This window comes from Sorex araneus, chromosome 5, assembly GCF_027595985.1.
Source record: "Sorex araneus isolate mSorAra2 chromosome 5, mSorAra2.pri, whole genome shotgun sequence".
Taxonomy (NCBI): Eukaryota; Metazoa; Chordata; class Mammalia; order Eulipotyphla; family Soricidae; genus Sorex; species Sorex araneus.
The window spans coordinates 112,632,738-112,659,855 of record NC_073306.1 but is presented as its reverse complement, the minus strand read 5'-3'; the positions used below and the strand labels follow the sequence as shown (position 1 = coordinate 112,659,855).

Sequence of the window (27,118 nt, the reverse complement as noted above, 5' to 3'; positions counted from 1 at the left end):
GCTGTCAGTGAATAAGGGAAGTTTAGCACAACCAGAGCCCCTCCTTCCCACAACAAGAGGGAACAGGAATAAATAACTACAAAGTTCCAACTCTACACTTTCGTAACAATATGAAGAAGCAGCGAAAATCCCCTCCACAAAGAGAGGGAGAAGAAAAGATTCCAGAAACATCAACAGGGGCTACTCACATCTATGACCTCTCAGATAAACAATTCAGAGAGGAAATCTGGAGGAGAGTCGACCTACTCCAAGCAACCATGGAAATGACATCCAATAAGTTAAGGGAGGAGATGAATGAAGCCCTGAACGGTCTACCAAGAAAATGAAGGAAGAAATGAGAGCAGAAATTTCAAACCTACGAAAGGAAGTCACACAAATAAAGGAATCTGTAGATGAATTAAAAATCTCAGTAGATGCCCTCAACAGGTGAATGACAACAGCTGAAGACAGAATCAGCGACCTGGAAGATGAACTGCAGAAAGCTTATAGACAACAACAAATAATGGCGAAAGACCTCAAAATGGCTATAGAGCGAATCAGAGCCCTGGGGATGACTTCAAGAGGAACAACATAAGAATCGTTGGAGTACCAGAACCACAGGGAAGCAACCCCAATGAAAAAAACACAGTCAAAGACATCATTGCTAAGAAATTCCCAGAGCTGGAGAAGGCAGGCATCCAGATACAAGGAGTCCAAAGAGTGCCAGCAAAAAGAGACCCAAATAAAAAGACTCCAAGGCATATCATAGTCAGAATGACGGATGCTCTGGATAGAGACACAATTCTGCAAGCAGCAAGGTCAAAGAAGGAAATCACATACAAAGGAGCACCTCTCAGTTTTTTTTTTAAATTTATTTTATTGAATCACCATGTGAAAAGTTACAAAGTTCTCAGGCTTATGTCTCAGTTATACAATGTTCAAACACCCTTCCTTTCACCAGTGCCCATATTCCACCACCCAAAACCCCAGTATGCCTCCCACTCCCACCCCCCACCCCCGCCTGGGTAACTGATAAATTTCACTCTTCTCTTTACCTTGATTACATTTCATATTTCAACACAAAACTCACTATTGTTGTTGGAGTTTCAACACAGACTCACTATTTTTGTTGGAATTTATCCCCCAAGAATACAGCCCTATTGACAAGGAAATATTTGATACTGAGTTTTCCACTGATGAGAATGATGAGATAAAAAAGTCGCGTGGCCGTGGCGCGCGGTTTACAATTTCTGTATTTTAGTAATTAAATCCAGGGAGATTAAAGTTGGAAATGGAATCATTTCCCTTCCTGGAGCAGGATGGAGCAAAAGCTTAGTTCACAGTCTGGATACATGGTTGCAAGCACTCTCTGGAACCCCAAGTCTTATAGCTGCCTCTGGTTCCTGCTCGTTCGGCATTCCCGCGGCTGTGCAGAGGCATGGCCACCCGGGTCAAATCTCGGCCGGAGCCCAAGCTCCAGCCCCGGCCCGAGCCTGCCCAGGTGTCCCGGCTTCAAGTTCAAAGCACACTTTTTTCCACGCCACAAAGTTCATACCTGCTCAAAGGACCCATAAAATGTCGGACACCACGCCTTCTCCCCCGGGAGGGAGGAGAGACCAAACACCCCTCAGATTTATAGCAGACCTGTCACCGAGCCCGAAGACAATGGTGGGACATAGTGAAAAAACTCAACGAAATGAACGCCTCACCAAGAATACTTTATCCGGCTAAACTCTCACTCAAACTCGAAGGAACCATACACTATTTCTCGGAAAAACAACAGCTCAGGAACTTCATAGACTCAAAACCAAACTTGAAAGAAGGTCTAAAGGGGCTACTGTAAGACAAGGAGGAGCCCCATAAGAACAACAAATCCCACAGAAAGATGACACAAAACCCCATCACAATAATCTCTCTCAATGTCAATGGCCTAAATGCACCTATCAAGAGACACAGAGTGGCAAAATGGATCCTGAAATTAAACCCAACAAACCCAACATGCTGTTGCCTGCAAGAAACACACCTGAACAAACAGAGTAAACATAGACTCAAAGTCAAAGGATGGAAAACAATCCTGCAAGCAAACAACCCCCTTAAAAAAGCTGGAGTGGCCATCCTGGTATCCGACAACATAGATTTCAGGATGAAAAAGATTAAAAGGGACAGCGAAGGTCATTTTCTGTATATCAAGGGATATGTACAACAGGAAGAAATCACACTCTTAAACGTATACGTTCCTAATGAACGACCGGCTAAATATTTAAAACAACTCCTAACAGACTTCAAAGAGGACATCACTAACAGCACAATAGTAGTCGGAGACTTCAATACTGCCTTATCACCTCTAGATAGATCGACAAGAACAAAACTCAACAAGGAAACACTGACTCTGAAAGAGGAAATTGAAGAGAGAGGCCTAATAGACCTATACAGGGCTTTATACCCCCAAAAGAAAGAATATACATTCTTTTCCAGTGCACACGGAACATTTTCTAAAATAGACCATGTACTGGGCCCCAAAACATACCTCAACAGAATCGGAAAAATAGAAATTGTATCAACCATCTTTTCAGACCACGATGCGCTGAAGATAGAAGCTAACCACTCACCGACACAGAGAACCAAATCAAACACCTGGAAATTAAACAATTCAGTGTTGAACAATGAGTGGGTCAGGAAGGAAATCAAGGAAGAAATCAAAAGATACTTAGAAACAAATGAGAATGAAGACACGAGCCACCAAAACCTATGGGACGCAGCTAAAGCCGTGTTAAGGGGAAAATTTATAGCTCTCCAAGCATTCCTCAGGAAGGAAGAAAGGGCCCAAATAGATAGCTTGACTTCACAACTCAAGACCTTAGAAAAGGACCAGAAAAAGGAACCCAAACCAGACCGAAGGAAAGAAATAATAAAAATTAGAGCAGAAATTAATGACATCGAAACCAAAAAAACAATACGAAAGATCAATGAAACAAAGAGCTGGTTCTTCGAGAAAATAATAAGATTGATAAACCGCTAGCAAGACTCCACAAAGAAAGAGAGAGAACCCTAATAAATCGAATCAGAAATGAAAAGGGGGACATCATAACAGAAACCAGTGAGATTCAAAAGATCATTAGAGACTACTTTGAAGGTCTATACGCCACAAAACAGGAGAACCTAAAAGAAATAGATGAATTCCTTGATTCCTACAATCTCAAAAGACTGAACAAAGAAGACTTGGAATACCTGAATAGACCCATCAATGTTAAGGAAATTGAATCTGTAATCAAAAATCTCCCCAAAAACAAAAGCCCAGGCCCAGATGGTTTCACTGGTGAATCAACATAATCCATCATATCAACAAAAGTAAAGATAAAAACCATATGATCATATCAATAGATGCAGAGAAAGCATTTGACAAGATCCAACAGCCATTCATGATAAAAACTCTCACCAAAATGGGTTTTGGAGGAACTTTCCTCAAGATAGTCAAAGCCATCTACTACGAACCTATGGCAAGCATTATCATCAATGAGGAAAAACTAAGGACCTTTCCTCTAAGATCAGGCACAAGACAAGGAAGCCCACTCTCACCACTTCTCTTCAATATAGTACTGATAGTACTGGAAGTACTTGCGATAGCTATTAGACAAAAAAAAAGATATTAAGGGCATCCAGATAGGAAAGGAAGAAATCAAACTCTGACTATTCGAGGATGATATGATACTATATCTAGAGAAGCCTAAAGCCTCTACTAAGAAACTCTTAGAAACAATAGACTTATACAGTAAATTTGCAGGCTACAAAATCAATACCCAAAAATTCATGGCCTTCCTATACACAAACAATGAGGCAGAGGAAAGGGACATGAAAAAAGCAATCCCATTCACAATCGTGCCTCAGAAAATCAAGTAACTCGGAATCAGCTTAACCAAGGAAGTAAAAGACCTCTACAAAGAAAATTATAAAACGCTACTCCATGAAATAAAAGAGGACATGAGGAAATGGAAACATATACCCTGCTCGTGGATAGGGAGAATCAATGTTGTCAAAATGGCAATACTCCCCAAAGCATTATACAGATTTAACGCGATCCCTATAAGGATACCCATGACTTTCTTCAAAGAAACGGATCAAGCAATCCTAAAATTCATATGGAACAACAAACGCCCACGGATAGCTAAAACAATTCTTGGGAAAAAGATGATGGGAGGCATCACCCTCCCCAACCTCAAACTTTATTACAAAGCAGTAACAATTAAAACAGCATGGTACTGGAACAAAGGCAGAGCCGCAGACCAATGGAACAGGGTGGAATATCCCTACACACAACCCCAAATGTAAGATTATCTAATCTAATCTTCGATAAGGGAGCAAGAGATGTGAAGTGGAGCAAGGAAAGCCTCTTTAACAAATGGTGCTGGCACAACTGGACAACCACATGCAAAAGAATGGGCTTAGACCTTGACCTGACACCATGCACAAAAGTCAGATCAAAATGGATTAAAGACCTCAACATCAGACCACAAACCATAAGGTACATTGAAGACAAGGTCGGCAAAATCCTCCACGATAATGAAGATAAAGATATCTTCAAAGATGACATGCAACTGACCAACCAAGTGGAAACAGAGATCAACAAATAGGACTACATTAAACTAAAAAGCTTCTGCACCGCAAAAGATACAGTGACCAGAATACAAAGACTATCTACAGAATGGGAAAGGATATTTACACAATACCCATCAGATAAGGCGTTGATATCAATGGTATATAAAGCACTGGTTGAACTCTACAAGAAGAAAACATCGAACCCCATCAAAAAATGGGGCGAAGAAATGAACAGAAACTTTCCCAAGGAAGAGATATGAATGGCCAAAAGGCACACTAAAAAGTGCTCTACATCACTAATCATCAGGGAGAGGCAGATCAAAACAACCATGAGATACCACCTCACACCACAGAGGCTAGCACACATCCAAAAGAACAAAAGCAACCACTGTTGGAGAGGATGTGGAGAGAAAGGGACCCTTCTACACTGCTGGTTGGAATACCGACTTGTTCAGCCTTTTTGGAAAACAATATGGACGATTCTCAAAAAACTAGAGATTGAGCTCCCATTTGACCCAGCAATACCACTGCTGGGAATATATCCCAGAGAAGCAAAAAAGTATAGTCGAAATGACATCTGCACTTATATGTTCATTGCAGCACTGTTTTTTTGTTTTTTTTGTTTTTGGGTCACACCTGGCGATGCACAGGGGTTACTCCTGGCTCTGCACTCAGGAATCACTCCTGGCGGTGCTCAGGGGACCATATGGGATGCTGGGCTTTGAACCCGGGTCGGTCGCGTGCAAGGCAAATGCCCTACCCGCTGTGCTATCGCTCCAGCCCAGCACTGTTTACAATAGCCAAAGTCTGGATAAAACCCGAGTGCCCTAGAACAGATGACTGGTTGAAGAAACTTTGGTACACCTATACAATGGAATACTATGCAGCTGTTAGGAAAAAGGAGGTCATGAATTTTGCATATAAGTGGATCGGCACGGAAAGTATCATGCTAAGTGAAATGAGTCAGAACGAGAAAGACAGACATAGAAAGATTGCACTCATCTGTGGAATATAGAATAACAGAGTAGGAGACTAACACCCAAGAATTGATGAATAGTAGAAATAAGTACCAGGCGGTCGACTCCATGGTATGGAGGCTGGCCTCACATTCTGGGGAGAGGGCAACTCAGAGAAGGGATCACCAAGTATAATGCAGTTGGAGGCCATGTGGGGGAAGGGTGATGTGGCTGAATGTAGACTAGAGACTGAACATAGTGGCTACTCAACACCTCTATTGCGAACCACAACACCTAATTAGAGAGAACAAAAGGAAATGCCCTGCCACAGTGGCAGGGTGGGGTGGGGGGAGATGGGATTGAGGAGGGTAGGAGGGATGCTGGGTTTACAGGTGGTGCGAATGGCCACTGGTGAAGGGATGGGTTCTCGAACTTTGTATGAGGGAAACATGAGCACAAAAATGTATAAATCTGTAACTGTACCCTCACGGTGATTCACTAATTAAAAATAAATAAATTAAAAAAAAAGAATAGACCCAAAAGCTATGGTGCTGGCTCCCAACCCCAAAACTAAACAACACCCAATTTTTTTTCAGATAATTTCAAGTTCTCCAATTAGGGTAGCCATGAAACAAAATTAAGAACTGTGAAAGAAACTAGTAATTCTGGAGAAGTAGGGTTTGATACTCTTCTAGTTATTCATCATGACATGATTTTGGTTGTGTCTCTATTCCCCATGGAAATCTAAAGTTTGTAGCAATAGTCGTCAAGGCTGGGGACCTCAGCGGGAATCTGTGGGCAGCTGTCATATATATTCTCTCCTAATGGTTCTGACACAGATTGTATCCTTCAAGAGCACCACCTTTCCTGGATGTCCCCAGGGGTGGCCGGCTAAGGCCATTACTATCTCACACCTTTCAACTCCCCTGTGCCTCACATGCCTCTCCATCTGCCAGGCAGGTCGAAACTTTGGGCTGTGAAGGTTGCAGGAGGGTCAGGGGGGCATCGCTGGCAACCCCTGCACCACCAGGTGCATGCTCACACGCCCCTTTGCACCACTGTGAACATTATCTGAGGGATACACAAGAGGCAGGTCTGCACTGGAAAGGATCTGAGAAGACTCTGACCAGATTCCAAAAGCACTACTGGCACTTTGGCAATCACCGAGCAAACCTGGCCAAAGTGAATGACCAGTGGCTTCTGATTACGCACACTAGTACTGTTTGACAAAGACTTGTAGACCAACAGTGCACCTGACTACCACTGACACCACATTTCATTTCTGTCACGACCTATTATGCAGCAAGCCTGTTTCTTGGGAATCACAGGGTCTACGAACCTGGTGCTCCTTCATTAGGGAGAGGGGGCTGCTTTAAGGGGTTGGCACCTTCTCTGAAGCATCAGGAAAACATGGCCTTGGGCAGAAGGGTGCTGAAGCACCTGGGCAATGCGGAAGCTTTCTTGGGCAACACTTACCGTGCCATCCTATCTAGAGGGAGGCCTGCGGTCTAGAAAAGCACAGGGACTGCAGGGGAGGAATATCTCCCCAGTATCCATGCTCAGAATTCTATATATCCTGCAGAACTAAGTCCTGATGATACCAGCACTGTTAAATTTCAAATCACTTAGAAGTGTACAAATAATTAACATTTACATGCAATATTAGAATTATGTCTATAGCAAAGTTAAAGCCAAATCAATTTATTTTAGTTACACTTTAAAAGTTCACACTTTGGAACCATTTCTACTCCTGCTGCATTCACTATATCACTGTATTACTGTCATTGCGTTGTTCATCGATTTGCTCAAGCAGGCACCAGTCAATGAGAAAACCTTAGACTTATGACTATTCAAAGAACTGGTGACCAACTGTTCATTACACTCATCTTGCCAATTCTAGTCACAGCTGTAATTTTTAGGAACCGCTGTCAGCCCACTCTAAGGCCCAGCACAGCCAGGCAGTAAGGCACCAACATCTTATTCCCACCCACAATCTCTCTGAAAAGAATTTGCAGTAAAGGCACAGATTCAAGTAAGTCAGGTTGCAATTTTTGCAGGAGTTAAGTTAAAACTTGTAGGCTTGGGAAAAAGAGGAATAAGCAGTCTGAATGGGCAAAGGTGATCTCGAGAGCAAAATATCAGAGCACAGGCTGGACTATATACAACTGCAGAAGCTGTATTATCTAAAAGACTCCCCCCAAAACATTAAACAAACAATGAATAACTCAACCAAAAATTTAAAATATAAGATTACTTCATGGTCATAATGATAATGTAGTTTCTCTGAGTTTACTGAGATTATATGCAGGTATTTTCTTAAAGAGCTCTTGAATAAACAAGGAAAAAGTCGTCTAATGTGTTCATGAAAAGAAAAAACTCTTCTTATCTTCACAGGAAATCAAAGGCCAAAATATCCGCAAAGCCTTGGAAAGTACGAGCACTGGTCAATATTACACAGACCCTCTCCTGACCTTTCCTACTATTCAATAAAGGAAAACCACTGTCTTACAATCACACACGTATCCCACATAGCAAATCAGAATGACTCTAGAGCACTTTCAATGCTTAACTATAGGAACAATATATTTTTAAAAGTACTGAAATGATATTGACCATTTATAAAAAATATAAGCCAATTTCTATTATCATTTAATCATACAGCATTCAAATCAATCAGAGTTCTTAGTCAAAACTGACTAGGAGATATACTAAGATAAAATAATAAAGTATTTGAAGACAAAATATCTAAGTGTATAAAATATGTAAGTGTAATTGATACTTACCTATCAGCCCCTTCTCAAGAGTGAAAGTTCTGTTGGTAAACATACATTCAAAAGCCACAATGTGAAAAATCTTATTAACTGTGTTGTGAGTTCCAACTATTCGAATATATCTAGGGGCAAAACAGAAAAGAAAATGAGCATCTATTATAATCAATCCTAATATAACAGAATAAGATATGAGCATATAGTAAACCAGGGAACGGGCTAAAGCAAGAATTTGAACTTGACTGTAGATTCTATGCTGTTCCTTTGGGCTGGTTCCAACAACCTAGACTTAGAGCAAAATTAGGGAGATGCCACTTTTCAAAGAATCAAGGGGAAATTAAATTTCATTCATTCATTCATTAAAAAAAAAAAAACATCAAAGTGGTGTGATGAGCTCAGCGCCTGAAGGGTCTATCCCAGAGCATGGCGGCTTCCGTCCTCACCCCGTGCATGGATGCTGGCAAAGCCAAATCTCTCAACTCAACCAAAGATTTCCTCCACTGGAGACAAACGTGAGAAATCAATATTGCTTTCCTGCTTGAAAGGAAAACTGCCCAGTTTCTTGTATGTTCGTATCACTCCTCACCCCTCACGTGGGAAGTTATCCCTCCGCATGCATGCCAGTGCCCCTGGGCTGCGGGAAGCCCTCCGACAGGAGGAGAGACCTGGGCCGACCCCTGGAGCTCTTAGTCTCCTGCTGGCCACACAGAGCCGCTCCGGCATCCTGGGCAGTGCGGAGCTTCCGGCCTGCTCGCCCTGGGGCTCCCCGGAACTTCCTCTCTGACTCTGACTGACCTTGGAGCAACTTCTCCTTTCACTCTCGGGGCCTGAGAGTCTGCAGGCTAGTGAACACTCACTCTTCAGCAGAGTCCAGATTTCCCCGGGAATGCACCATACAGTCACTGGAATTCAAAGAAGAACCAGGAAGAATAACTAGAGTAATTGATCCCATTCTCCTGAACTGTGAGCTCTGAGTGCCGCGCCTGGGCATACTAAGTGAACCGATTCCACTTAGGACACGTCAGACTGGGCAAGGTTTTAGCAATATCCTCCCTCCACTGTGCAAAACCACCTTCGATTTCAATGACAGAATTTTACTTTTGAGGCAATCGCTATTCACTAATTCAGTAATTTTCTTACATGTCTCATCACTCTAAGTTAACTGCATAATGTAATGCCGATTTTGAAACTTCAAATTAAGGAGTTTTTATATCATGGGTTGTCTCCCCTCCCACTTCTTCAAGCCTGAGTCCACAGCACTCCCGTGCACCTCACTTAGCCATTTACTCCTGGCCACGAGACAATCTCTAACTCTACAACCAAAATAAATGCGATGTCCTGGTGGCTGTCCCCCGTCCCCATAGTGGCTCTGGAAGAGGCTGCTGCTCCCGCGAGCAGACTCAGGGTGACGCAGTCTTCAGAATCCTCTGAGAAGCGGAAGGCTCACTGTGTGGCTTTCTCTAGCCCGGAGGGAAGACCGAGGTGCTGATTCCACCGGGACTGGGTGACTGGTTGAGGCTGTCTGAATCAGTTCTTAATGGCGGGCGCTGCCCTCTGCGGCTGGCCACAGCTCTCGGGCCTCTGGTGGGAAGGGGCGTGCAGAGCCTGGCACCACGGCTCGGGTCTAATTCTGTCCCTCTCCTCAGACCCACAGGAACCCAAGAGCACAGCGTTTCCAACCGCACACGGTCACGGCAGCTGGGCTGCTTCTGTCTGCAACCTTGCAGGGAATGGGACAAATGTGGTCTGGTGGAATTCGATCAGATCACTAGCCCACGCTCGAGGCAGAGTCTCTGCCCAAGGACAGACTCTTAGTTCTGGCCCAGGACGGGCACGAAGTGCTAACAAACTGCTGGATGGAAGCTCTTGGGGAATCCCCGTGGGCACTGGGTGAAGAGTCCCCACTACGACGGGCTCACAGCCCTATCCCTCTCATCCCTTTCCTGCCTTTTAAAGACATTGTAGAGCACCAGGCACCCCTAGTCTCACCTGGGCTAGTCTCAGGAGTGGGGGAAAACATGCAGCCTTCCCCTCCCTCATTCCCCAATTATAAGAAACTGAAAATAAAAAATTACACAGGAATATATTTTACAGCCTTAATGATAGTGTTTGTGATAACAAATAATATATATGGTTGGAAAAGCACAGAGAGATGCCTCCAGATAAAAAGTTCTATATAAATGAAGATAATGTTATCTCTGCTGCATAATCCTGAGGTCAAATTAGCAATTCCCCACTGTATATCACACTTCTTGATTAGCCTGTTCTATGTAATGCTCATAACAAGTTTAATTATTCCAGTACTACAATACTTTCTAAGTCTCCATAAAATTATAGCATAATTTATAAAGCACCATAAAGTGCTTTACTCAAAGACACGTTTTAAAAATGGGAAGAGAGGCCTAAGAACAAAGCCATGTTCCTTTCCTTCAGCAAGAGGATGTGCTGCATGGAAAGTTACTTCCTGTACCAAAGATCTTGATTGGAAATAGCTAATAGGCTTCCATAAATCTCCCCCAACTCCATCGACTGAGGCAGGAAGCTCAAAGAAGCCAGGATGGCGAGCCTAACCTTGGGGCTGGTGGGAGGGGGCCCAGCATAGAGTTCAGGGCTCACAGGACAAATCCCAGAAGGTAGAACGTACTCCTGACGAGTGTCTCTCTCTCTCTCTCTCTCTCTCTCTCTCTATATATATATATATATATATATATATATATATATCTCCCTCTCTCTCCCCCCTCTCTCTCTTCCTATCTCCCTCTCTCTCTTCCTCTCTATCTCCCTCCCCCCCTCTCTAATAAAAAAGTCCTCTGAGTGATAACGCCTGAAAGGGGAGATGCCATATATTCTCTGTCATGAAAGATTCTGAGTAGGGCTTCGATGGGGCTTCACTTAATTTTTTTCCCTTTCAGAATCCCATCCCCAATGCAGTCAGGCTCTTGATTTAACCTGATAATAAGGGCAGTGGCAGCAAGTGCCTTCATCTGCGTGCAGAGAGGAGAACTGTGGGAAACAGAGCAACTAGCCTTTGTTCTCTCCGAGGTCCTCAACACAGCCCAGACAGTTGGAAGATAATTAAAACTTAAACAGTGCTGAGGAAGGCGGAGATTGGCCATTTTAGATGAAGATGAACACTGTCCACAGGAGCCTGCAGAAAGCATTGGTTTCCGTAGCTCCAGCTTTCCCTGCGTTAGCTGACGAAGACTGATCCCTAACACAGCTCAGAACAAGATGTCTCAAGAAGCTTCACTACTGAGAGTGAGATGAGGGCCTGTCTTCTTTAATAAGGGGAAATCTAACGCTTCCAAGGACAGCACTGTAAAACTGAAAGGCACTATGGGGCTTTGATGAAGGAGCCTGAAGAACAAGGTCTGGGCCCAGCCCCGTCACTTAATTAGCTGTGCCACTTTGGGGGAAAAAAAATGTTTAAACCTTTTTGAATCTTAGGTTTCTTTGCTAGAAAATGAGGTCAATACACAAACCTTAGAGGGTATTTAAATGAGATGAACATTTAAACTGTCTAATGCAATGCTTGGCAGAGTAAGATATTATTTCATAAACATTTTTTTATTACATACAAATCCAAAGAGTAGATTGCTGGATGCAGTTTCTTGGTTTGCCTCTGTGAATGCTGGCTGATGGACAGAATCCCCAGCAGTCAGAGTTTCCCCTCAGGGGGAGGAAGCCCAGGGCCAGACTTTGGGGAGACAGCAGGTCTCAGCCCTCTTAGGGCATCACTGCAGGACCCGAGGAAGCAGTTATATTTCGAGTGTATGGCCTGACTCTATGGTGCTGTCTGTGTTAGGTCCTTGATCCTAGGAAACTATTTGTACTGTTGTCAGTCTGGCTGTGTGATTGAGGGGCAGCTAAGGAGGCAAGGGGCAAATCCTGAGTTCATATTTGGCCCTGCTGACCACAACCACAGATGAGTTTCTAATTTGTACAAGGCTTAAAACTTTGGATTTTTAATTTATTAAGAAACATAGGATTTCCTTAGGAGACATCAGAATATACCATGACCTACAAAATATATTGCTTTGGAGACTTTGTTCACTCCTGGCAGGGGCCAGGGGACAATATGGGCTGCCAGAGATCGAACCCAGGTTGGAATCTGTACAAGGCAAGAACCCTGTACTTGCACTGTTCTAGCTCTCCAGCTGCGAACTTGGTATTCTTAATTTATATTTCCATCCATTTTTAATAAGAGTGCTACCAGGCTTAATTCATAAATAAAAAGAATACATCTTTAACATAATATGAAGAAAATGTACAGAACTCTGTACATTCCCACTTTAAATGCTTTGTAGTCTAAATGTAGTACTTGGTTCTTATTTGTTAGCCCTTAACCTTAGCATCTAGTTATGTGAACACCTAATTTCTATACTGAGCGGCTCTAAAAGATAAAGTATAGTTCAATAGGAAATATTTAAATGAACTCTCAAAGGATCAGCAAAAGCCAAAATCCAATAATTCAAAGAATCTTTGGTAAACAAGGTTTTATTCTCCAATTCTATTTTATATTTTTGCACTGAACAAAGAATCCTGAAAAATGGGTAGCCTAAAACGGGTGTACAAAAAGGGATCAGTAACATTTGGCTCTTCTATGAGTCAGCCACAGAGAACCCTGGGAGGGAAAATGGCCCCTTGTTGTGGGCAGGGAGGCTAACAGGAACTTCGGCCATAGACATATTCACCATCTCCCAGCTGAGATTGGGCCTGGCTCCACAACTAATCTCGAAAGGAACATGATGCTGCCAAATCTTCCCAGGTAGACCCGTCTGGGCTGAAAACTCGGGGCCTTCTCATTATGGGGCAGGGAGGTCCCCTTGTCTGCCCAAAGGCCTGCAGCCTGCAGTCACACCCAACACACCCCCCAACCCTAGAAATGGCTCAGCTCCACAACTGAAAGGCCACCAACTCGCTCCAGCTACAGCTCTCCTGGACACCTGTACTATCAGCCCCTGGCTCAGAGCAGACTTCATGGGAAAGCTACAGAGAAGACCCCCAAGCACAGGGAATGAGTAACACCGAAGGCCTATCCAGGCACCAACCAGCCCAGTGACTCTTCAGACAATGACTTTAATAATACCATGACTGTTACTGATCTAATTTTTGATACTCAGTACCTTGCCTGAGTACCGAGGTAGTTGCAAGGTACCGTGAACATCCTGCCCGCATGGCAGAGCCTGACAAGCTCTCTGTGGTGTATTTGATATGCCAAATACAGTAACAACAATGGGTCTTATTCCCCTTATCCTGAGAGAGCCTCCAATACAGCACCGCTGGGAAGAATGAGTAAAGAGAGGCTGCTAAAATCTCAGGGCTAGGACGAATGGAGACGTTACTGGCACCCGCTCGAGCAAATTGATAATCAATGGGATGACAGTGATACAGTGAAGTTTTGATAATTCCTTTGCCTTTGTGTTGTGACAAACAACTTGGTAAACCATGGTGTTACAATTAAAAAAAAAAAACGATAACAAAGAACCTCAGCTACAGCATTTACCATGCATTGGGACCCTGCAAGGCCTAGAGCTACAATTTGAGATCTCTTATCTGCTCTGCCCCTTCCAGGAGGTACTGAGAGAGTACATAAATAATTCTCTAACCTAGAAGCAGGTGCGGGGTGTGGATTCCCCCATCTCTCGTCTAAGTAAAGTCAGTCCTGTTCAAATCAAATCACAGACTAAAGGGGGAGGTGACTTTGGGTCCTGTTGCTAAGGCAGCAAGTGGAAAACAGTTTACTGCCAGAATGACAAAACGCTTCTAGAAAAAGCATGTTGGAACAGAAAAGATTTGTTACTCTTGGAAAACCTTCCCTCTGGCTGGTCTGTGGAGCTGTAGATTCTCCTCCACTGGCTGCAGCACAGGGTCCAGCAGCACCTGCTTATCTGGGAGAGGAAGAATTATTGGAAGGTTAAACACCTGTGAGCAGAGTTAGCCTGAGCAGAGGCTACTGTCTCGGGGAACAGCGCATCTGCCCTGGAGAGGGAGTAACCCTGCCCAGCACCTCCACCACTCAAACTGAGGGCAAGAAAACAAAGAATCCTGATTTTCAGAGAGAACTGATGATACACAACATCGAGTATGCAAAAGGAGTAAGAGAGCAAATAATTATTAACACATCAAAATCCAGTGCATCCAAAATAAAAAGTCATTCTAACATCAGGCATAAATATTTCAGTGTGTGTTTTTATTTGAGGAAGAAATAAAATTGGAATAACAGACTTCCCCCAAATAGGAAGACATTAAAACTGCCTATGGTGATGTGCCCTCCATTTACAAAATTATGCTTGAAATTAATGTCACAATAATATAATTATAATATTTACATAATTGTATGAAACTGATGTAATAGGCTGCATTTCATTAATTCATTTCAATTTTCCACATGCACTTTTACCATTCCACAGTGCTTGTATGTTCAGAGGGTGAATTGCTTTTAATCAAGATTTACTATCTATTAGGCAAAAGAAATTGTCCTGAGCACTGTGAGAACTGGCCTGGAAAGACAGGACATTAGCTTCACCTGGAGAGGTCTGTGGTGCAGTTCAGAGGCAAGATAAAACCGTGTCAAACCACCTGCATTGACAGAACTGAGCCTAGGGAAACCGAGGCTTGAGAGAGTCAAGGCATCGGATAAAAAGCTCGAGACAAGTTTCTTATTTTCTCTGTCCCGGGCTCCATGTTGGGAGTGACAGTGAGGAGAAAGATATTCACACGTGGCAGCCTAACTGTAAAGCACAAAATTCAGCAACATGAGCTCTAAAAGTCTTCCCTGCGTGTGATTCCTGCTCCAGACGCCAAAGCAAACAGACCTGACTGAACAGACCACCCACTCCCAAGCACATCCAGGAAGTGCAATCTGACTTGCCCCACAGACGCTCGGCGGAGAGTCGGGCTGCCTTGGCTAGGTCCGGAACAGCACGGACGAACCCCCGCAGGAGCTGAAGGGACAGAGCAGTGCTTGGAGAGCGCTCAATCCCCGGCACCCTCCACGGAGCCCCAGACCCACCTGCAGTGGCCCCTGCGTGCAGCGCCAGAGCAAGCCCTGCGCATGGCCAGGTGAGGTTCGAGAACCAAACCCCCAAACAGCAACAACAACACAACAACCCTTCCAGTGGAATGAGTCATTCAGGTCAAGAGACAAACAAGAAATTTTTTTAAATAAAATAATTCACCAGGGTTTATAGGTAATTAAATCAGCACTTATCTCAAATCTCTTTAGACAAACTAGTTAAGCTGGAAGAATTAACAGTTCTACAACCTTTCCCCTGTCCCCAGGAATAAAATAGGAAGGCAAAACAATCTCAGAGTAGTCTAACGGGCAGGGCATCTGCCTTGCACGCAGCCAACCCAGTTTGGTCCCCAGTGCTGTAAATGGTTTCTCTGAGCCCCATCCTGAGCACAGAGCCAGGAGTAAGCCCCATGCACCACTGTGTTGCTGTATAAAAGGCCTTAGGTATAGTGCGCCTACTCTACTATAGATACTTAGCAGACTGTAGGGCTGGAGCGCTAGTGCAGAGGGTAGGGCGTTCGCCTTGCATGTGGTAGACCTGAGTTCGATTCTTCCACCCCTCTCGGAGAGCCCGGCAAGCTACCCGTGGTGTATTCAAGATGCCAAAAACAGTAACAAGTATCACAATGGAGACGTTACTGGTGCCTGCTCGAGCAAATCGATAAGCAACGGGAAGACAGTGATACAGTGACAGTGGCAGCAGACTGCACGCACACATCTAAATGTGGGCTTCTTAAGACCTGGTAGGAGAAACTGAATCTCAAGAGAGATATGTCTTATTTCTCAATCTAGTCTTTTCTATCTTTGCTTTTCACCAGACTGCAATTTTTAAGGGTTATGCAGAGATAAGTCAGGATGTGGAGGCTAAAAAATGAAAAATGAATAAGGGCGAGAAAGATGGAGGGGATAGGAAGTCAGAGGGATAAGGTGGGGGGAGGGAAGAGGAGAGAAAACATGAATAAGAATAAAGTAATCCCTTCTTCTGTTTCTGTTATGTGCTAATGTTAACAAGTCCCCATATGGGAATACTGTTAACCAATTTTATTACTCAATAAAACATTTCAAACCAACAGAGTATATTTTAAGAAATAGAACTAAATTACCAAAGTTCAAGATTAGCATTTTTTCATTAACTTTTCCCCTAGCCCAAGATGCTGGGGACAGGGGAGAGAATTTCACTAGTTTTATCTTCAAAAAGGATGCATTATCTTTTTTGGTTTATTCAATAGGCTGCATATTTTCACGAATGTAGACAAATGAGTCTAATGAAATTGTGCACTAGGAAAAAAAAAGCAGAAGAAAATTTAATTCGTTAGTTTCCCTAAGAATCTATAAGAGCTCATTTGGTGACTATGACCTGTAGTGAGATGGTTTTATGATCATGGGAGGTAAGAAAATCTTCTCCCTCTTTTTTTAACCTTAGATATGGTGGGTATATGCTATTTATTATATTTTAGGATTGTAAAGGCTAGAAGTCTTTTCATTTACATATTTCTCCATTTAGAAGATTAAATAGAGGGGGACGAGAGGCAAAGAGAAGAAGAAAGAATTTGCCTCTCCCCAAAGAAAATCTAAGAATCCTTCTAAGAATGTAAACATTTGACATCTTGAGAAATAGGCCAGGAATTGCCCAAGACGGTCAAAATAACAGAAGTGAAAGCTGAGCACCAAAGCCAAGAGAGTAATGAAGAGGGCAGAGCAAGGAAGGAAATCACAAATCTTCGGCTCACACCCCTGAGAAACTCGCACTAGAATGAAAATAAAAGCCAGCAATTTCTCCACACATCCATGTGAACCTCCGTGCCCACTCTCTTCTTGGGTGGAAAGCGAATCCCCACATACTCGGTCAGACCAGACACTTCAATGCTCAGCAGGACGGATGTCACTCCAAGCCTCTGTATTCTTTACAAGCTATGAAACAAAAATTGTATTTCTGGCATCAACAGAAAATTACAGTATAAACCCAAACCATGTTCCACACTTGTACTGACTATCTCCAGATATTCCTGGGGTACTCCAGGGACACTCTTTGTTTCTAGGGAGCCCTGGATCATTTCCTAGAGCGTGGATCAGGTGAAAAAAAAAATTCAGAGATTTATTTTAATATATAATCCAAACATCATGTGCAGAGCTATCAACTAGAGAACTTCAGAAGAATAAGAGAGAGAGAGAGAGAGAGAGAGAGAGAGAGAGAGAGAGAGGCAGACGGACAGACAGACAGACACACACACATAGAGAAGTGCCTGCCATAGAGACAGGCTGGAGGAGGCGGGAGGGCAGAAGGAGGGATATGGGGATATTGGTGATGGGAAATGTGCACTGGTGGCAGGGATAGGTATTGGAATATCGTACGACTGAAACCGATCATGAAAACTTTGTAACTGTATCTCACGGTAATTCAATGAAAAATAAACAAATAAAAATAAATGAAAGTAAAAACACATCTCCCCATATCTACACCTTTAGTAAGGAGACCCATGCACTGTTTAAGTTAATATTTCTGTTGGATAAGCAATCAGGCTGGGAAGTGAAATAGTTTGGCAAGGACTTTCCCCCCCCTACAGATGCTGGAGACTTCAGCTATTCCTGACTTAGCCTTACTGGCACGGCATTAGTGCTAAACCAGTGATCAGGAAGAAAATAATCAACCCTCACACTTGTTTCAGAAATTCCAGAAGAAGAAAAAGAAAACAATGTATGAGAGGAACAAACATAGCAAATGGCATACTTTAAAAAGGAAGATTTCTTTTTTAAATGAACAAGGAAATTCAAACATATTACTTGCTACTGGTTACTAAAGCTATGGTATTTGGCCTCATTAAATAAGATGAAAGTGCCTTAGATAAATTTCTTCTTTCATAATCTTATTTTGGGTTTTTTTTTTGCTTTTTTTCCTCTTTCCTATTTTAAATAAGTTTTATGTATCAGGATATAAAATCTAACAAGGTTTAGCATAAAAAATATTTTCTCAAAGATTAGATGATCATACATTTGGGGTTGTGTGTAGGGATATTCCACTCTGTTCCATTGGTCTGCAGCTCTGCCTTTGTTCCAGTACCATGCTGTTTTAATTGTTACCGCTTTGTAGTAGAGTTTAAGGTTGGGGAGTGTGATGCCTCCCATCATCTTTTTCCCAAGAATTGTTTTAGCTATCCCTGGGTGTTTATTGTTCCATATGAATTTTAGGATTGCTTGATCCATTTCTTTGAAGAAAGTCATGGGTATCCTTATAGGGATCGCGTTAAATCTGTATAATGCTTTGGGGAGTATTGCCATCTTGACAACATTGATTCTCCCTATCCATGAGCAGGGGATATGTTTCCATTTCCTCATGTCCTCTTTTATTTCATGGAGTAGCGTTTTATAGTTTTCTTTGTAGAGGTCCTTTACTTCTTTAGTTAAGCTGATTCCAAGGTATTTGATTTTCTGGGGCACAATTGTGAACAGGATTGCTTTTCTCATGTCCCTTTCCTCTGTCTCATTGTTTGCATGTAGGAAGGCAATGGATTTTTGGGTATTGATTTTATAGCCTGCGACTTTACTGTATATGGACCTGGGCTTTTGTTTTTGGGGAGACTTTTGATTACAGTTTCTATTTCCTTGATATTTGACAAGGGGGCAAGAGATGTGAAGTGGAGCAAGGAAAGTCTCTTCAACAAATGGTGCTGGCACAACTGGACAACCACATGCAAAAGAATGGACTTAGACCTTGACCTGACACCATGCACAAAAATCAGATCAAAATGGATTAAAAACCTCAACATCAGACCACAATCCATAAGGTACCTCGAAGACAAGGTCGGCAAAACCCTTCATGATATTGAAGCTAAAGGTATCTTCAAAGATGACACGGAACTAAGCAATCAAGTAGAAACAGAGATAAACAAATGGGACTATATTAAACTAAGAAGTTTCTGCACCGCAAAAGACATAGGGACCAGAATACAAAGGCAATCTACAGAATGGGAAAGGATATTCACCCAATACCCATCTGATAAAGGGTTGATATCAAGGGTATATAAAGCACTGGGTGAACTCTACAAGAAGAAAACATCCAATCCCATCAGAAAATGGGCTGAAGATCAGACGATATGATACTATACCTAGAGAAATCTAAAAGCTCTAGTAAGAAACTCTTAGAAACAATTGACCTATACAGTAAAGTCGCAGACTATAAAATCAATACCCAAAAATCCATGGCCTTCCTATATGCAAATAATGAGACAGAGGAAAGGGACATGAAAAAAGCAATCCCGTTCACAATCGTGCCCCAGAAAATCAAATACCTTGGAATCAGCTTAACTAAAGAAGTAAAGGACCTCTACAAAGAAAACTATAAAACGCTACTCCATGAAATAAAAGAGGACATGAGGAAATGGAAACATATACCCTGCTCATGGATAGGGAAAATAAACATTGTCAAAATGGCAATACCCCCAAAAGCATTATACAGATTTAACGCGATCCCTATAGGGATACCCATGGCATTCTTCAAAGAAACGGAGCAAGCAATCCTGAAATATATATGGAACAATAAATGCCCACGGATAGCTAAAACAATTCTTGGGAAAAAGATGATGGGAAGCATCACCCTCCCCAACCTTAAACTCTACTACAAAGCGGTAACAATTAAAACAGCATGGTACTGGAACAAAGGCAGAGCTGCAGACCAATGGAACAGGGTGGAATACCCCAACACACAACCTCAAATGTATGACCATCTAATCTTTGATACAGGAGCAAGAGATGTGAAGTGGAGCAAGGAAAGTCTCTTTAACAAATGGTGCTGGCACAACTGGACAACCACATGCAAAAAAATGGGCTTAGAACTCGACCTGACACCATGCACAAAAGTCAGATCAAAATGGATTAAAGACCTCAACATCAGACCACAAACCTTAAGGTACATTGAAGACAAGGTCGGCAAAACCCTCCACGATATTGAAGATAAAGGTATCTTCAAAGATGACACGGAACTAAGCAATCTAGTAAAAACAGAGATCAACAAATAGGACTACATTAAACTAAAAAGCTTCTGCACCGCAAAAGATACAGTGACCAGAATACAAAGACTATCTACAGAATGGGAAAGGATATTTACACAATACCCATCAGATAAGGGGTTAATATCAATGGTATATAAAGCACTGGTTGAACTCTACAAGAAGAAAACATCGAACCCCATCAAAAAATGGGGCGAAGAAATGAACAGAAACTTTACCAAGGAAGAGATACGAATGACCAAAAGACACATGAAAAAGTGCTCTACATCACTAATCATCAGAGAGATGCAGATCAAAACAACCACGAGATACCACCTCACACCACAGAGACTAGCACACATCCAAAAGAACAAAAGCAACCGCTGTTGGAGAGGATGTGGAGAGAAAGGGACCCTTCTACACTGCTGGTGGGAATGCCGGCTAGTTCAGTCCTTTTGGAAAACAATATGGATGATTCTCAAAAAACTAGAGGTTGAGCTCCCATTTGACCCAGCAATACTACTGCTGGGAATATATCCCAGAAAAGCCAAAAAGTATACTCGAAATGACATTTGCACTTATATGTTCATCGCAGCACTGTTTACAATAGCCAGAATCTGGAAAAAACCCGAGTGCCCTAGAACAGATGACTGGTTGAAGAAACTATGGTACATCTATACAATGGAATACTATGCAGCTGTTAGAAAACATGAGGTCATGACGTTTGCATATAAGTGGATCAGCATGGAAAGTATCATGCTAAGTGAAATGAGTCAGAAAGAGAGAGACAGACATAGAAAGATTGCACTCATCTGTGGAATATAGAATAACAGACTATAAGACTAACACCCAAGAATAGTAGAAATAAGTACCAGGAGGTTGTCTCCATGGCTTGGAGGCTGGTTTCTCATTCTGGGCAACTCAGAGAAGGGAACACCAAGTAAAATGTGGTTGGAGTTCATGTGGGGGAAGGATGATGCGGGCCGAATATAGACTAGAGACTGAACACAATGGCCACTCAACACCTTTATTGCAAACCACAACACCTAATCAGAAAGAGAGAACAAAAGGGAATACCCTGCCATAGTGGCAGTGTGGGGTGGGGGGAGACGGGACTGGGGAGATGGGGAGGGATGTTGGATTTATGGGTGGTGGAGAATGGGCACTGGTGAAGGGATGGGTTATCAAACTTTGTATGGGAGAAACATGAGCACAAAAATGTATAAATCTGTAACTGTACTCTCACGTTGACTCACTAATTAAAAATAAACTATTAATAAAAAAAAAGAAAATGGGCCGAAGAAATGAACAGAAACTTTTCCAAGGAAGAGGTACGAATGGCCAAAAGGCATATGAAAAAATGCTCTGCATCACTAATCATCAGGGAGATGCAGATCAAAACAACCATGAGATACCACCTCATACCACAGAGAATGGAACACATCCAAAAGAACGAAAGCAATTGCTGTTGGAGAGGATGTGGGGAGAAGGGGACCCTTCTACACTGCTGGTGGGAATGCTGAATGGTCCAGCCCCTTTGGAAAACAATATGGACGCTTCTCAAAAAATTAGAAATTGAGCTTCCACTTGATCCAGCAATACCACTTCTGGGAATATATCCAGGAGAAACAAAAAAGTATAGTCGAAATGACATCTGCACTTATATATTCATCGCATCACTATTTACAATAGCCAGAATGTGGAAAAAACCTTGAGTGCCCGAGAACAGACGATTGGTTAAAGAAACTTTGGTACATCTATACAATGGAATACTATACAGCTGTTAGAAAGGATGAAGTCATGAACTTTGCATATAAGTGGATCAACATGGAAAGTATCATGCTAAGTGAAATGAGCCAGAAAGAGAGGGACAGACATAGAAAGATCGCACTCATCTGTGGAATATAGAACAACAGAGTACGAGACTAATACCCAAGAATGGTAGTATATATTACCATGATGTTGGCTCCATAGCTTGAAAGGTGGCCTCACATGCTGGAGAAAAGTCATCCCAGACTTGGGAACACCAAGTAATATGTGACTGGATATCCTGCACGGGAAGGGAGATGCGTGCTGAAAGTAGACTAGAGACTGAACAGGATGACCACTCAATACCCCTATTTCAGGCCACAACACCCAAAAGGAAAGAGAAATATCAAATTGGAATGCCTTGCCACAGAGGCTGGGTGGGGTGGGGGGATGGTACTGAGGGGTGGGAGGGATACTGGGAGAATGGACACTGGTGGAGGGATGGGCTCTTAAACATTGCATGAGGGGAAAAGAAGAACAAAAATGTGTGAATGTGTAACTGTACCCTCACTGTGACTCATTAATTAAAAAATAAATAAATTTAAAAAAAAGAAAAAAGTTACATAATAAAAAAAATATTTTCTCATGCGCCCTTTTGTCTCCTCTCTGAGAAAACATTTTACCTGTTTTAATGGATTATTTTTAGGGCTTTTCTCAGACTATAATTATCATGCTTCTAATGCTAGTTTCAGAGTTTTGGCTTTGGCAGCCAGTCCTTGCTGTAGAAGAGAGTCCCTCTCCATTGCACCCTCCTTTCCTGTAACCTGACCCGGTGTCCAGGGCTCACATTTACAATTCCGTAGACATTATCTGCAGCCAATGCCTGGTATATTTTCTTTCCTGCAAAATCTTTCCCCTTCTGGAGTTATAAAGAAATAGTCTTGATTTGTTTTGCTTAGTTTTGTATGCACTCAACACTAATTTATTTCCTCTTTTCCAACTTTTCTTTACCTGAATGAAAGTCCTTTGCAAAACAACTGACACATCAGAGAGAAATTCCTAGCAACTTCTAAAGTCTTCCCAGGCCTCCTGAGCAGCTTCATTCCAGTTTGGTTGCCCAGGAAGCCTGTCGCAAAGCTGTGACTCTGGCACCCCGTTCTAACCATCATTCTGAGATTTCCTTTCACCTCTCCTCTCTGCTTTCTCTTTAGATCTTTAACTCTCCTCCATTTTACCTTTGTCTCTCCTCAGTGCTAAATCTCCCTTTGCCCATATCACACAATCTTTTTTCTTGTTCCAATCTCTACAAATGCAATCTGGGAGAGAAATGTTAAGACTTAAATGTTAAACATCTGTGATCTACTTTTACCTTTGATTGGTAATTTGGCTGGAGATAAAGTTTTAAGTTGGAAGTAGTTTTCTGTCAGAATTTTGAGGGTCTGGTTCTATTGGCTGTCAAGCCCCGTTATGACATGAAGAAATCATTATGAAACCTGGTCTGGTTTCTTTTTGCTCTTTATTCATAAGCAAACAAAAAAAATAAAAATAAAAAGCATATCCTGTTCTAGAAGCATGTAGACAGTCTATATCACTATGAACTGAAATTTCATGATGATCTGTCTTATGTGGATCTCTATTTTAATCTCACTGGATGGGCAATCAGAGGCCTTTAAATCCAGAAATACATGTATCTTGAGTTTTGGTGAATTTTCTTGAATCACTGTCAACAATGTCTTCCCCTGGATTTTTTCTCACTTCACACTTATTTTTTGGATTGTGGGTTTCCTTATCTTCACCTGAATTTTATCCTCTTTAGTTTTTGTCATTTTGTCTTATGCTCTGTGAAAGTATTTTGACTTTATCATCTGTTCGGAGGTTTAGGAGCTTGCCTAGCCCACAGTGGACCCTGGGTCAATCCCCAACACTGTGCAATGTCTGAGCACTGCCATCAGCAATCTCTGAACAGTCAGGAGGAAGCTTTGAGCACTGAAAAACAAAGGAAAAAAAAAAACCACCCAAAAGTAAAAACAAACAGCCAAAAGTAAAAACAAATACCCAAACTTTACTATCTGTGCTATCTACCAAGTTTTTCATTTTTTCTTTAAGTATTTTATAAATCAAATGTTTCTTTGTGGGGAGGGTTTCTCAGGACGTACTTAGAGGGTCCACAGTCACTCCGGGCTATCGTCCAGCTCTGCTCAGGGCCATCCTGGTGGCACCTGCAGCACCATGCAGTGCCAGGAAAGCAAACGCAGGTCTCATCTCACTTGCCAGGCAACTGCTCCCATTCCTCCGAGTCACCCCTGAGCCCCTGAGTGCTCCCTTCTGATGCCATCTCCCAGTCAAGAACTGCCATATTTGCTTTAGACCTCTCTGAAGCCAACAGTGATCTGGCAGGCATGGGAGGTGAGGGGCGGCTTCCACACAGTGCGTAGAAAATCTGCAGGTCCGTCCTAGTGGCCCAGTGCTGGGGACTGACGGTGCGGTGCTGCCGGATTCCCCAGGCTACACTGCAGGGTCTCCAGCGCTGCAGCCGGCAATGCCCGGGGGACAGTGCACTGCCAGGACCAAACTGGAGCTGGCCACATGCAAGGCAAATGCTTTCCCTCCCGTACGATATCTCTCCAGCCCCCAACAATTATTTACTATTTTTGTGTGTGTGGGTTTATTTTGGGTGGGGTGAGTTTTCCTGGGGGCAGTGCTCAGGGATCACTCTTGGTGCTCAGGAGCTTGTAAGCAGTGCTGGATGTGTAACTAGGTTTGGCTGCACGCAAGGCAAGTGTTTCACCTGCTGTACCATCTCGCCTGTCTCCCCAACAATGATTTTCTAAGGAGCTTTAAAAAAATCTATCTACATATTTTTCTCCCTTGTTTTTGCACTCTTTGCAATTTTCTTAGATGTCGGGTTGTCAAGATCGTCAGAAGGGAGCCTAAAAGCAGAGGGTGTTCTGAGAGTACAGTTGTCTTAACAGGTCATTTTTCAGGACAGCCCTTTCTCACAGTCTCTCCGCTTGGACCTTACACATTACCTAGGAAGACATTTATAATCTTTTGCTTGAGAGATACAACCATCACTGACAGGTATGGAAGCTGGGTTGTGAAATAGGTCAGTTGGGGCCAGAGCGATAGTACAGCAGGTAGGGCGTTTGCCTTGCATGTGGCTGACCCAGGTTCGATCTCTGGTATTTCATATGGTTTCCCCAGCACCGCCAGGAGTAATTCCTGAGTGCAGAGCCAGGAGTAACACCTGAGCAACACTGGGTGTGACAAAAAAAGCAAAAAAAAAGGTCAGTGGTGCCTGATTGTGTGTGTGTGTGTGTGTGTGTGTGTGTTGTTTCCGAATATGATGACAATCTATCGAATGATCTTTCTCAATTGTGTATCTCCCCTCCTCCTCACCCCACCCGCAGATCCTCTGCTCTACCGGCAACAAAGAATAAACTTTCAAAGCCCAATTAAAAAAAGACTAGAAAATAGCACTTAAACATGGACTCTACATAACCCTCTCTAACCTGCCAGTGACGGGGAGGGGGTGGGTGTATTGGAGAAGGAGGAAGATACTGGTCAAAAGGCACACGCATCCAGTTACAACATGAGTACTTTCTTGGGATCTAATGCATACATGGTGACTATTGTTAATAATCCATTATAGACTTAAAGGTTGCTTAGGGGGTAGATCTTAAGTATTTCCAACACAGAGACACACACAAATGGTATTTATGTGTAGTCATAGAGCTATTAACAATTACTCATTGTATATGTCTACCAATGTTCACTGGTGTATATCTTAAACATACACACTATTGTATGTCAATTATATCTCAATAATGCTGGCAAGAAATGTCGTGTTTTCCATCACAGTGGAAGAAAAGCAAAGTTCTACATAGCAGGGAAGAGATTCTAGACCTACTGTTTCATATAACTTACAGCTGAGATCCTCTTCACTTCTGCCCCTTTTCCTACCCGGCTCATTCATCACAGCTTCAAAGGTGCCTAGAGCCTCTGCCTCTAATTCCTCTAAAAGCCTCAGAGGATTCTGTTTTCTTGAGTCTGTTAAATCATTTATCACTTATTCATTGCTTCAAAGCATCCTCTTTCTACCTTCTCTCTTGGTTTTCTTTGTTCCGGTAGGTTAATACTGATGGAAGACTTCTTCAGTGACACTTCAGTGGAGTTTGCTCTGAAGGAAGTGTGACCAGGTGTTCATCCTGCCAGCATTACTGGAAATCTTAACTACTTTCCACACATGTATGTTCATATTTATGAATATGTGTAACAGGGATGAAGACTCAACGGATCTGCCACATACTGTCTGAGACCACTGGTCTCCCCAGCCACCATGGTCACAGGTGTAAATCTCTAAACTACCTGGTGTCTAGGCAATACTGCACAACATAATAATGACTTTTCATTTCTTTCCCTATCATTAGCCTGAAAGTGGCAATTCTTTATTCCTTGTCTTGGCTAACATTTTCACCTTACTGCTTGCCTATTCTTATCTTCATATCCCTTGTCCCGTTCCTTCTACCAGATTTTAAACTACTCTCAGATTACATACTAATTCCATCTCGGGACTGGCTTTCCACTAATTAAGTGTCTAAAAAGGGATGTGTGCAGACAGTGTCATACATTACCACCATTCTGAGGAAAGATTCAAATCATTTAGTGATTCTTTACCCTCACTCAAAGGTAAAGAGAAGGGGGGTTGACAATTCCCACTGAGTAAAAATGAAACAACTCAGCTCTTCCTCACACTGAGACAGCTGCACAGGCTGCTACTGGTTGCTCTGTTTATCTTGACGACTGTGGAGAAACACCTTCTCCCCTTCCTTCTCTCTCTAGAACAGCCGCCATGCTCCAGGTGCAGACAGGTTGAGTCAGGCTCTGGGGTAGAGACAGGCTTGTCTGGTGTTCTTCTTGCACATTTGCCCCACATCCTTCCCTAGGTGCTGTCTGATCGGCGCAGTTGGTTCACAGAACAGCTGTTGCAGGGGACCTGACAGATCCAGATGTGAGTCCCCCAGTGGATCCCAAATGCCCAGCTCAGCCAGCTGCATCTCAACAGAACTGTGG

At 42.7% G+C, this 27,118-nt stretch overlaps 1 protein-coding gene across 2 annotated transcripts in view; it reads right to left on the bottom strand.

The window, feature by feature from the left end:
• Window positions 1-27,118, bottom strand: part of BTBD9 (BTB domain containing 9) — a 477,618-nt gene that overhangs the window by 157,452 nt on the left and 293,048 nt on the right. For both annotated transcript variants that reach the window (XM_055138623.1, XM_055138624.1), the window contains exon 7: window positions 8,312-8,421. In XM_055138623.1, the coding sequence (XP_054994598.1) occupies window positions 8,312-8,421 (110 nt within the window). The remainder of the gene's footprint in view (window positions 1-8,311; window positions 8,422-27,118) is intronic.